At 42.8% G+C, this 13,509-nt stretch overlaps 1 protein-coding gene across 4 annotated transcripts in view; it reads left to right on the forward strand.

The window, feature by feature from the left end:
• Positions 1 to 13,386, forward strand: part of LOC100123035 — an 84,456-nt gene extending 71,070 nt beyond the window's left edge. For all 4 annotated transcript variants that reach the window (XM_031931910.2, XM_031931909.2, XM_031931907.2 and 1 more), the window contains 8 exons: positions 1,110 to 1,398; positions 3,044 to 3,253; positions 3,458 to 3,608; positions 3,863 to 4,082; positions 4,634 to 4,763; positions 5,575 to 5,695; positions 7,251 to 7,693; positions 10,361 to 13,386. In XM_031931910.2, coding sequence (XP_031787770.1) covers positions 1,110 to 1,398; positions 3,044 to 3,253; positions 3,458 to 3,608; positions 3,863 to 4,082; positions 4,634 to 4,763; positions 5,575 to 5,695; positions 7,251 to 7,693; positions 10,361 to 10,858 — 2,062 coding nt within the window. In that variant the 3' untranslated portion in view covers positions 10,859 to 13,386. The remainder of the gene's footprint in view (positions 1 to 1,109; positions 1,399 to 3,043; positions 3,254 to 3,457; positions 3,609 to 3,862; positions 4,083 to 4,633; positions 4,764 to 5,574; positions 5,696 to 7,250; positions 7,694 to 10,360) is intronic.
• Positions 13,387 to 13,509: the final 123 nt, after the last annotated feature.

Consider the following 13,509-nt stretch of genomic DNA (forward strand, 5'->3'; position numbering starts at 1 on the left):
CAAAAGCTGCACGCTAGCGCGTCCCCGGGATTCTCGTGATTATTAACGCAATAACGCGCGCCAGCCAACTTGCAAAATTGAAACGTCGTTGCCCTGGGCCAGAGAGCGAGAGAGGCGAATAATTCGCGAGCACTGAATTTCCAGCGAGGGCTAAAAATTTGCCTCCAAAAGCCGTCGCTCTGCTGGACACGTCGAACAAAGAGAGAGAGAGAGAGGGGGGGGGGGGGGAGAAAACGCGCAAGCGCGGAAATGCGCTAGGGGAGTTGAAAGCGATCATCGCTCCCGAGCGGCAGGCGTAAAGTGCCGATTGTCGCGCGTTGGCTGCATAAATTTTGAAAATTCGAGCGAACGGGAATAGGCGGACAGCTGCACCGCGCTTTGTACGGGGACCTGCGCGTAAACAAGCTTATCAAAGGCATTCTCGAATGATTTTTGGCGAGCTTTTCGAAATGAATTCTTCCGTAAACTCGTTTGTTATTCTATCGCGATTTTTCGACATTTCATTCTTTACAACGCCCGCCATAATAAAAATAAAACTCTGTATGTACAGCGCGCGCGCTCTCGTAAAAAAAAAGTAGCCGGCGATTTTGCGCAGTGGAAAAATTCAGTCGTATATCGCGTGATGTCGCGGTTATGCGTATACTTTCTCGAATTTTTACTCGAGCATAGAGCTACGGTTTGGTAAAAACTATATGCAGCTATATGGCTCATAAAAAGAGTCGAGATAAATTACCGAAGCCCGCGAACCTCGGCAGTGCAATATTTTTTTAATGCGCACAGCAGTCTCTGCAGCCGCGGCGCGCGCGTAAAAGGGTTAAAAAGCACACGAACGAAGCGGGAGAGGAGGGGATGATGGAGTGTATCATCGAGATCGTCTCGACTGCCGCGTACGTGATTCATATACATCGAGCTGGCGCGGGCGAAAAAATGCCGATGACCAACACATGACACTTTTATAAATGGCCGGCTGCCTATGACGCGCTCGAATTTTTTTTTTTTTTTTTTCTCTTGGTCACTACAGCCGAACTCTGCGCGTTGGTTAATTAGCCGTGAATAGTGTATTTGCTTACCCGTAATTTCGCTCGTTTAACGAGCTTGTCTTTTTGCAGCGACGGCAGCGACATGGAGTACCGGCTCAGCTCGCGCGTAATCAGCGTCTCTACCTCGTACCGAGGCTCCGAGCGAGACGAGCGTTTTTCGATCGAGCTGGAGTTCGCCGGCGCGCGGAACCACTCGAAGGCCTGGAACGCCTCGTGCGGCGTACTGGGTCCCGACGGCGACTGGAACCTCGACAGCTGCAGCCTCGCCGAGGAGGGTTTGCTCAAGGACAGCGTGCTGCACTGCCTCTGCTCCAATCCCGGTACCTTCGCCGCCTTTCTCACAACTCGCGCCGAAAAGGTCAGTGCTAGCCTTTCTGGCTGTCGGCCAAATGCATTGTCTCTGCGAGGCGAGCAAAGTGCGAACTGGGCAGTCGAAGAGGAGCAACGCGCAATTTCGAGACGGCATCGATCGGGCGGTGGCATTATTGAATTTTCAAATTAATATCTCGAGCATGCCGGAAGCCGCTTGTATAAATTCTATCAAAGTTATATGTCTTATTGGAGAGCGCTCGATCGTCGAATCTATAGAAAGTCAAGTTCTATTTAACTTCTTTCCGGCGGAAAGAAGGCAACAACAGTGGCCCCTTCTCGAAGTAAGCCCCTTATGTATATATCGACTTGTCGGCGTCATTCGATTCCGTCGAGCTCTCGTACACGAGCTAGACTCGTAGAACGATCCAATTTGGTATATATATATATATATATATATATATATAAGGAGCTTGGAAAATTAATCATACAATACGCACAATATAACTGTTTTACAAATATTTCCATAGTTTCTGTAGGAAATATAGTCTACGCATGCGTGAAAATAAGAATCGCAATTGCCGGAAGGATAATGCAATGCATCCTGCATACAAGGAAAAGCTTTCGAGCGCTTGAGTGAAAATATCTCCGGCCATCCCGCTCACACCTCATGACCATTCATACGTGTGGCTTATACAAGATCGGTCGTCGCGCGGCATTCAGCCGCGGGAACTTTCAACGCATAATACGCCGGGATAACCGCGGGCTCCGTGCAAATCCCGGCCAGGGATAAGAATTTATTCGAGAATGAGACGCACTCGGAAGCTTCAGTATAAAGGGAACAGTCGAGAGCTGCCGCATTGAAACCGACTCTCCTCGACTATATATGTACACACACACACACACACACACACACACACACACATACAGAGAGAGAGAGCTATACAGCGTCGAGTTAGCGCTGAGGTTTCACCCCAAAGTGCAGCACGGAGGATTCTTTATACGAGCGCTCGACTAATAGATTGCACTTTTACTGCGCGGGCCGCGTTTTTACGCGAGCGCGTCTTCGTCGATAGCATAAGGTCGAATCGCGGGACGCGATAACGAGCGGCTCTGCGTTTTATTGCTCAAGCTGCTTGTACGGGATAAAGATTCCCGGGCCAAGAAGTCGTAGCACGGCGACGAATGGATTGCTGCTGGGAAGTCGATTCTTGCCGTTCTCGTCGGGCGGCAGAGGGAACGAGCGGATTGGATGAGCGCTCTAGGTTTTTTGGAGCACGTGCCGAGCGAGCTCCGAATTAGATTAAATGCTTGCTACGTGAGAAGTTGGTTTGTTCGGAAGTAGTTTTTTCTTCTTGTTTTACTTGAGTGTATCAACTCCCGTCGATTGCGTTTTAGCTCGATCGTTAAATGGTTTATAGCTATTATGGTGCTTGATTAAAAAATTTGCATTTAATTCAATGGACAACAATCGAATATCCGTCGACAGAACCGTCGACTATAAACAAGCCATTATTGCCATTCAAACTTTCCGAAAGCAAAGCAACAAACACAAAAAATACACGGACAAAAATCACGCCAGAGATAGCGGCGGCAACGATTGGCATTTGCAAAGGATATGCATATATGGAGCCAGCGCTGTGTAGTATATCCCAGCATCAATGAATAAGCGGATTATTGCTTCTCGTTTTCAGGTCGTTCTGGCGAAAAACGATCAAACGAATTTCGTCGTGATATTGGGCTGCAGCAGCTGTCTGCTGCAGTGTCTGGTTTCGATGCTGGTGCTAACAGCGTTCTGGTGGAGGAACCGGACGTGGCTGAATTTTTTAAAAATACAGTGCTGCGTCGCCGTCATCGCCGCGATGGCGACTTTCATTTACGCGGTCCACATCGAGATTGCAGAGGTAATTCATGCATAATATCGGAATAACCCTACATAAAGCTCATCCCTTTTCTTTTTTTTTTTCCCTCCTACCAGCGACGATTCACTGAATTTTCCAATTTCGAAATCCGCGTATACGTTATTGGCGAGGCCATATCCGAATCGGATATCATTTCGTCGGGGTATAACGGGCAAAGTATATCTCTGGAACTTTGTTTGTTTGCAGGATAGCCTGTCCGTAGTGGCCATGTGCTTGGAAGCTTTTCTCCTGATCGGCACCTCCTCGCCGATATCGCAGGCGCTAATTATCTACGCTGAACTCTCCAATATCCATCCAAGTCAACAACTTCAGCCGACCGTTGTGGCCGTCATTACCGGTACGACACGAAACTTGCCCGAACTTGCGGGCTATAAAGATAACCAAGCTCATACAACTACAGCTAGCAGCGTGGATACATGCGAAAAGAAAATGAAAACGTGCGAGATGCGCGAGCGAGCGAGGCTAATTAGCATTATCGATCTGAAATATTCGCCGATGCTCGCTGGCGCAGCGTTAATTAATTTCCGTGCTCATTCATTCGTCAGGTTTACTTTAAAAGTGTGCGTGATTCTTTGTTTTGTTTTTATGCAGGAGTCCCGATCCTGGCTCTACTCACGACCGAATTAACGCGGAAAACCATCGGTTGGAAGCACGAGTCCTGGTGGCTGGTCTTCGACACCGGGGTCTACAATATATTCGTCATATGTTCGATAACGTTGTTACTCACGTTTTTGCTACTGTACATAGCTGTAATTCATAAGACTAGGCCTTTATTATACAAATTTACGAAGAAAGATGTTATTCAACAAAGGTGACTGTCATTCATCATTTATGCATCGTTATGATTCAACTGTATATACGGGTATATAAAGCGAATCGCATCAATTATATGGTCGCTGCAGGGTGAGCAAAAGCATCAAGTCGCATTTAGACAATAAGAATTTAATTTGGCTCGGGATATACTCGAGTCCCTTATTCTCTTTCTCTGGAGAAACCGAGTGAGATAATAGTGGCGAAAGTATTTAGCAAAATAATCGGTTTAAAAAGTTTGCCGCTCGCGAGCGCGGCTATCGCATAAAATACGAAAAGTTTTTGATTGATATAATTTTTAATCTTATTAACTCGCTAGAGCCGAGGAGAGAACGAGTACCATCGAGAGTTGGTGTGCTCTCGCGCGTACTTTCGACCTCGCCGGAACTTTCTCGTGAAAACCATATTTATCTGATGATATGAGTCTGATCATGATGGAACATTTGATTCTCATCCTCGCGCAAAGCCGTCAATCTTAGCGATGGATAATCAACGATATTTTCATATGAAATATGCATGTGTAACGACACTCGTTATTTTTCTGCCCTACAGAGTAAGAATGTTGCATCGCTCGGCGATCGTTATTTTTGGTATTGTGGCAATGGAGGTGTCTTCAGTCTTCTACGTCAACTCGTCGTCGATCATTTATCATTACGTTTTCGCGTTTCAGTCAGCTCTTTTAGTAAGTAAAACTTTCGATCCTCTTATACACGCGGGGGAGCGCACGCCGAGGGTTATCAATTCTGCCCGCGTGTACGAAAATAAAAAGCGACAATTACACTCATCAATTTAAAATTTTTATAAGCTGTCGCCAAAAGCTTTATAAATTACTTGACTTTTAATAAATCACGTTTTCACTTCGATACTGTTTACTGAATACTTCAGCTAACCATATATTGTGGCATCTTCCACGGTATAAATATTATTTCATCCAAGGTGTAATTAAAAGTTCAAATCGTTAAAAGCTTTCGTGTAAAAACTCTCATATGTATATTTTTTTTTTCTAGTTAAACCGAGTTCGCTTATATAAATAGAGTATAAAAAAATTAGTATCGGCAATCAATATCGTCTGTCGATATGCGCGCGACGTAGTATATGAAAAACCGAATAAAATCAAAATGAAAATCCGCGAACGCCGATGGCGATTGAAAAAACTTAGAGATAGAGGTATGATTTATGCGCTTGTCGAAATAAGAATGAATTAAATTTTCATCCAGCATCACGCTTCACGCTCTTTTCGCGTTGCCTTTGCGCGTATACATAAATATTTTAGCCGAGCGGCAGGGCAGATGCCGTTATTTCGTGACCTAGCCCGCCGCGCGTTGCAGTTTTGTCTTTATTTACCTAGAGCTTGAGAAGATAAAGATAAAACTTTGCCCGCGTCCGCAGAAGTATATCTTCAAGCGTTTACTCCCGGCGAGAATAACGCGGTGGAGCATAAAAATATAAGGGCATAAATATACTAAGAATGTTAACGCATTTCTCTTTTCCAGGGATTTATAATTCTAGCGATGTACGTGATGAGCGGCGAGGTGTTGGTCGTCGCCCCGGTTCTTCACAAATTAAAACGTCAGGCGGAATCTGACGACGAGTGCGCTTCTGAGCCGACTAAAGGTGTGTACAGTTTTCATTTACTGTTTGCCTTTTCCGACGTCTTCTGCTGCAACCTCGGCGCATATACACGTACACAGCGCGTATCCCCCGTTAATTCATTCGGGTCAATTAAATTTTAATTTTAATTGGGAAAGTGAAATTTCTTTTTTATTTAGCGCAAGCGCGCGCTTGCTGCATCGCCGCGTTAAATTAATATTTCAATTAGTCCGCGCAATTAGCTTTCTGCTTTGATTATTGTAAACGTTAATGAACCCTTTTTTCACGCGCGCACATACACGCTCGCCGAGCTTATCTGTAAAGCTTCGCTGGTAATAATATCGAATTTAAAGTTCCTCGATATCGATGAAATAACGACCGATAACCGGATAAACGCGTGAGCGATTTTTTCATCTAGATAATGAATATCACTGACAGTCCCTCCCTCGCTGCTATAGGACTGAATTCGAGTCGAAATCAATGCTAAATTACTTTCATCATCGAGCGAATGATTATTAGCATCGATATCGCGACTGATTGCGCATTTCCGCGAATTCAACGGGCGAGTATTGTCTGATGCAGTCCCAGAGAGCAGAATCGATCCTCCGGGGGACTGCCATTGAATCCAAAAGCTCAAACAAACCTGGGGATTGGAAAATGAATGGAGCGCGAGCGTATACATGCGCAACGCATAAGGATTCTTGGAAAAACAGAGGACACCATTCAAAACAGCAACTTTCGTTATTAAAACTTTCCGACTGGAGCCCATTATTCAACTTATCGCGAGTTTTTAATTGATTCCCCCGCGAAAGCATTGCGAGGGAGACGCCCCCAGGCGAATAATTCTCTGAACTCCACAGAAACAGGACATGCATTCAATTACCCGATTCCGGATCAAAACAGTACAGGCAATGAGCATGTATTGAATTACTCGTTGAAATAATATGTATAATTTATCACGAGCTATATTCAGTGAAATTATATCGAACAAAATATCTGAATGTATAATTTCCCAAAACTAACTTCGACACTCAAAGTAGCGCAACTCTGTAACGCGCGTGAGTCTAACGTACGCTAACTCTCAAATTGAATTTGGATTTACATTGCAAAGGCTTTTTAATTCGCCCGAGTTTAATGTCACTTGCGAACTTATTTATGCGCGTATTAACATGCTATTAATTTGAGGGCGTTGCAAATATAGTTTAGTTGAAGAGCTTTTTAGAAAAACTTGAAATCATTTAGTTGCGGCTGCCAGGCAAATTTTGCAACAATTGCACGAAGCACTTTTTATAAAAAGTCAACGGAGAGGCATCGTTTACAAGCGATGATTTCGATGCCGAGTTCAATTACGAAAATTCGAAGCGCATAGAAGTCGAGCATCGGTTTAACGAATCAAAAGGCTACTCGAATTACCGGCATATTGAAAAAGATCAGAATACAGCGGTAGCGTCGAGCATCAAACATATAAAAGAATAATTGCTCGACGTACAGGTACACTGGAAACATCAAGCACGCCAGCTGCTATACTGTAAACGAGATTAAATAATTAAAATGAAAAAAAAAATCTCTCAATTTTCAGGTCGCTCGAAAGAGCGGGAGTTCGAAAAAGAGCTGTCCTCGTGTTCGTCAGGTCCAGGCTTAGCAGCCTGCAACACCAGCACGACCTTACCAAGCGGCACGACGCTACTTCTCTGTGAGCCGGTGGCCGTCTATCCGGAGGCCCGAGGCGTCGCAGTGGGCATCGACGCGCGCGAGTACGTGAACGAGGCCGCGGCTGGCGCTTACGCCGCTGCAGTCTCTGCTGGTATCGTTGGCCCCGAGATCCAGATACACCACGTCGACGACATCCATCTCGAGAATTACAGCCGGCTGAGTCCGCGCAGGCGGCTGCAGCAGCGCAGGTACGAACCGGCTGAGAAGAGCAGCTTCGTATTGCCGAGGAACTTTGCCGCCAACAGCCAGACGACGACGACGACGACGACGGCGGCGGCGGCAACGACGACGAGCCAGCAGCACTGCACGGTGAGCGATGGCCCCCGCACGTGGCGCCGAGTTTCGCCCCGCCACGTGAGGGATTACCTTGCCGGAGATGTAGAGCGTATAAGAGAGCTCGAGCTTTTTACTACACGCGGAGAGGCTTAACGGAATGCCCCTTTTAATGACTTTCTCCCGTATGGATGGGGCTGCGGGCACGTCTGACCAAACTCGGTTCGCTTCTACTGTGGCGCGCTATTCGTGAATTTTTTCCCTCGCTTTCCTTCTCGATTTGCCTCTCGAACTTTCAACGTATCTCATACGCTCGAGAGGAAGGAAATCGTCGTTGCATTGCCAATCTACGGGGGTACAACTCGTGCGGCCGAATCTTCGAAATTGTACAGTTGCTGGCGGTGGTTGTTTTTATGCTCTCCCGCGGAGAAACTCGCTCGTCGCAGTAATTATTAGTTATGTCCCAGCTCCGTAGAGCTGCAATAAAACTTTTGCTTTTCTACGAAGGTGCGGCATAAGTAAGTACATAAGGAGGCAAACTTTTTTCCGGCGCGCGATCTCACTCAAAGAAGAGTGCGCGTCTCTTAATGCTCCGCGTTCCGCGCGTTCTCTCCAGCGAGATAATGCGATTTATAACAAGCAGAGCGTATGCCGCGCTCCGTTTGATGCTCTTTCTGCGCGAATACTGTTAAAATAATGTCGTATACATATTATACCGCTGCTTGATGTTGTTTTCCATATACTTAGTGTGTAAATGTGTACGCTGATGATACATAATATATTGTGGTAATTGCTTGCACGGCGTGCAGCCGATTCAATTAAGCGTTTATTTGATTAACATAATACTATCGCGCAATTTATAGGTATAGTTAGGGCTTTGTATGCCATATTAATAATATAGGCGCTCCATTGTCAGGGGCGAAAATGACAAAAGTCCACTTGACAGTTGGGGTTCTACCGTAAATTCCCAACAAAAGCGCTATCCGCTAAATTATAGTTACTTTTGGAGACGCCGGAAAGAAAAGGGGCGACGAGTCGACATCAGGAATAATTTCCCTCGACTGCAAAGTCACTGTGTCTTGCGGAAATTCGCGCTCGCACGTCCGCCGCCTAGACAAGCGCACATTATATATACGCGTGTACCTACCGCAGCGCACGGCGCTCTGTCTCTGCAGAAGAGAAAAATGTACGCCCTAAAAATTCAAAGTATACACGGGCAGGTATGGTAAGCTGGAACACCAAGTCGACGATAGGTGCGAGTGTATTAGGACAGCCGAGAGCTAGTGTGTATAAGCGAGACAAAGCGAAGGCATCACTCTCTGGAGCTGCAGCGAGCGAGTCTTGAGGGAGATTGAAAAACTTTCAAAGACGCGCGCCGCGTATTTATGGCAACGGCTGCTTCGAGGAGCTCTGCGGTACGTGTGCGCGCGGGGGTGCGATGATTACACGCCCAAGGGGTTTTTGCATTTCGCATCCTGTTTTCGTGAGGTTAGCGTTTGTAAGATCAAAGAGTTTTAGGCGTGTAGCAAAGATGATTTTGAGTACTATGAATAAAGCGAACTAAAGAAATAATGTATTATTGGTTTACCGACCGGCAAATTTACTCGTCGATCCTTTATTTATTATGTAGATTGTCGTGGAGTTGCCGTCAAAAAGTGGATCAGAAATTAACTGGTTAAAAGTAAAGTTTTAAAAAAAGCAATCGCCAGCTAGCGAGCCTGTGTGCGACAGGGCGAGAAATTACGTGCAAACTCGAATCTCGAAATTCGACAAGTTTGAAAGTGCTGGCTGACTTAAAAAAGATTATGCAAAGTTCTACGAACTTCTTAAGACTGCCTTTGAAAGTTTTTCAATTAGGCGATAATTCGCTTTATTACTCGCTGCTAATCCATACCGCTTGTTTTCAATAACTTGTCGATATACCTATTGCGATAATGAAGTGTGGATTTATCTCAAAAAGAAAATTTGAATTTCAAACCGGACGCGCGATAACGCCTGTCGATGAGAAAGTTTATTATCGAAAATGCCGGGCTGCCTATACTTCATGTTGACAATATTATGGTAATGTCCGCGCAACTTTCAAAAGCTTGCCTATAACTAATTTTAACTTTAAGAGAATCGACCCACTTAGCTGAGTATCATATTTTTTTCCCTCAATAGATAAGTCTAACGCCGACGAAAAAAGTTAGCCAAGTCCTAAAACCACAGAGAGCGTCAAAAGTTGCGTCCGATTTGTCTCGCACGTTTCAAACGCGTCGAGGTCACGCCTGCCAGAAAATTTTCTCGCAACGCCAAACTTTTTTTACGCACGAAAGAAATTTGATAAATTTCGTTAAACAGAATCTCGTTTAATCTGAATTTGTTCCCTTAAAAGAATGCTATGACTCCTGGCCTCGGCACCGCTGACTTTTGCTGTTTCGGAATTTAGAATTGTTTTTCGTGAAACGAACAAAATAGTTTAGAGTTATAAATATACGTGCAGTAGTCACTCCTGAAGTTGGTCAGATTCCCCAGAGCCTACTTTTTCTATTACGAGCTTTTATGCCTTTTGGTACGGAAGTTTTCTCACTGAGCTCTTTTTTTTATTTCACTTCAATAAGAGTAATACAAAATACAGATATATTATTTTACTTCTCTAAAAACTTTGAATTTGATTTGCATTAAGATTAACCTGCTATCAAAAAATCTTATGCCTCGTTTCAGCAACCATACAAAGAGCTCGTGACCCTGTCGAACCTTCCGACGACCCCAGACTTACATCACCTTCAGCAGCAGCAGCAGCAACACCTGCTCCAAGCCCACCAACGTCTTCCTCCTCAACAAACTTCGGACTGCCCAACGAGTCTCCTGTGCAGCGCCCAAATCGAGACCTGCCTGACCATGCCGGACGTGACCCTTGCGATAAACGGCGACGCGGAACATCCGCACCCTATTCTCGTGGTTGCTCCCCTAGTCGAGGCGCAGCAGAAGATTTCGTGCGGAACGACAGTGACGAGCCAATCCACGACGATGCCCGACATCGCCAACACGATGGAACAGCGCAAACAACCAGACGGCGAGGACGTGTTGCTGAAGGTCGGTCGGCAGCACGAAATCGTTGTTGAGCAGCTGCCAGATCAAACGCTTAACACCAACGGAATGCTCGACAGGATATCCCACGATTTGGACTATCTGCTCAACCGCACCAAGGAGGACGCGTGAGAGATTGGATTCTCTTTTGTGCGTCTCTCTCTCTCTCTCTCTCTCTCTCTCTATCTCTCTCTGTATACATGTTTGCGATCGATTTTTTGAAGGTACGAAAGGTGTTTGCCTGTGAAAAGAATCAATCTATTCGAATAAACTTTTTCCGGATTCTTCGCTGGACTTCGGTCTTACTCGGATTCACACGAAATTCGATTCCGAGTTGTATACGCGTCTAGAATTTGTTTTGATTCTGCATTTGCAACTCAAAAAAAAATGAAAGGACTACACGCGTTTCACGTAAGTAGAAGATTAAAAAAAATCATACGTGTTCTTGAAAGACAAAGGTAGAGCAATTATAAATAACACAAGACATACAGTAGAAAATGCCGAGAATGTCAAGGTGTAACTACTGTCTGTAATTCGATGTCCCTGTTTTCAAAGTCGCCGAGTGCGAGGTGGGACGAAAATTTGTTAAAAGTTTTTCATATGCGATATTTCTTCGCTCTTATTGCAAGGAATCAAAACGCGCCTTTTATTTGATTACGTAAGGAAGCTATTTATAAACTGACATCCCTCTTATTTCGATATACGAAATAACACAAAGGCCTACTGCTGCTGCTATGCAATTTTGCGGAGTGCATCGTGTTCACTGTAAAATTGAATCTTTCGTTTTTTCAGTTTCTGCAGTAATTGTAGTTTCCAAACAAACATTTAAAGATTATACCAGTGGCATTTTTTGTCGAAATTATTATCAATATCATTATTTTTATTATAACTGTTTTTGTATGAGTGTACTTGTATGTAGTCAAAGAAAAGACGCCCGCACGGAGCTTTTAAGTCGCAGTTACGAGCACGTCTCTATATATAATGCATATGAAAAGTCGAAGCTGAAGTTGGACAGCGTTCTGCATCCGTGTGTGCAATTTTTCAGACTGGGACGTCGCATCTTTTCGTTGCGTGTGCGCGCTTCAATCCTTTTACGTGCAATTTTCATTTTAATGATACAACGCTCCAGAACTCGGACTCTAGTTTGTACGAGAGATCTTATTTAGAAGAAAATTCTCCGAAAAATGTAAAAGGCATGTTTTAATTTTTCTCCTTTTTAAACTTGAATCTTTTTCATTCACAATGTTGAGAAATTGATTTAAATTTATAAATACGAATTATATTTGACCTGGCTTGGTTGAACTGTTGAAAAGATTGAAAATTATACGGAGCAGATGAAACCTTATATTGGCTGAATAAACAAATTACTACTGATAGAACTTTCTTCTGTTATTGTTAAAATATTACCATATATTATTACAATATATTATTAAAAATTTTATAAATAAAAATTGTTGTTTTTTGAGACAGTAAAAAGTCACCTTTTTACTAACATATATCAGACTTAAAAATATTGTTAGACTTGATTTATGCCATTAAACATATGTCAATGTAAGTGTGTAATGAATGAGTATATTGTGACTACTTTCAATTTTATCACTAACTTGTAAATAATTTTGTTGAATCCAAGGTAATTGTCAAATTGCGTCGGGATTGTAATTTAATAGGGCAGTGTGGATTTTTAATTAAATTATAAAATACTTGCGAAAAAGGAACTTCAGAAAGTAAAAATATATTTTTCAAAGTTTTTCGGTTCCCAGACGTGTTTGAAAAAATTTAAATACTATAAATCAATAAATTTCCAACGCATTGTTTTTTTTTTTTTTTTTTTTTTTTATTAAAATTGACATTTGAATAAATGAGGTGAATTTTAACAGCGCATCGTTATAACATAAGAGAAATAAATCACACTGCAACATATTTTATTTCACTGAGTACGGTAGGAAATCTTTGCGCGGCTTCTACGTATAATTATGTAAATAATAATTGGACAACATTGATTTTCTGCGGAGTTGTTTTAAAAACTTGTGTCTTTAACGCGGAATTAAAAATACGTAACAGTCGAAAAATAAATGTCTTTAGACATTTAAGGTTACTAATAAATTTTTCTTTCCGGCATGCACATCACTGATAGCGTTAAAGTTGCGAAAATTGAAAAAAATCTCCAATAAAATTATTGAAATCAGTGTATTAAAAAAATGTATATAAATCATTAATATAATGGAAACTGTAAATGTACAATATTGCGATACCAAACGATCTCAAGCAACTTCACCTACATGCTTCATCATTCTGCATTTTTTTTTTAAACTAAGTAGAAAAATGTTCTTCCTATGTCAAATTCACTGGAATATCATCTTTTAAAAAATACTTGATGAAAAATATAGAATTATGTACAAAAATATAGTGTAATGTTAATCCGATCGTGAACGCATACTTATCAACCTGCTTGAACACATGACAAAAGGAAAATTATTTGACATCGATTTCAATAATCTTTCGAAAATTCCTTCGTTGTCCGATTTTTAGCACGACATTCGTCTCAATGTATAAAAAATAAAGTTTTTATATGAATTTTGTAACCTCTTGGGTGTGAAACATCCAATGCTCTAATGTATAAATTAAGAAAGGAAAAAAATAGACTGCATATTGAAAGCAAACGCGCCACTGGCATACGTTATTTTATTTATGTATCACGGTTGTCGCTTTTTTGTAACTCCTCCCCTTTCCACAATTCTCCTTAGCGCTCAAGATATAATTCGAATAAAAAAGGACATTCGTTT

Source organism: Nasonia vitripennis, chromosome 5, assembly GCF_009193385.2.
Source record: "Nasonia vitripennis strain AsymCx chromosome 5, Nvit_psr_1.1, whole genome shotgun sequence".
NCBI lineage: Eukaryota > Metazoa > Arthropoda > Insecta > Hymenoptera > Pteromalidae > Nasonia > Nasonia vitripennis.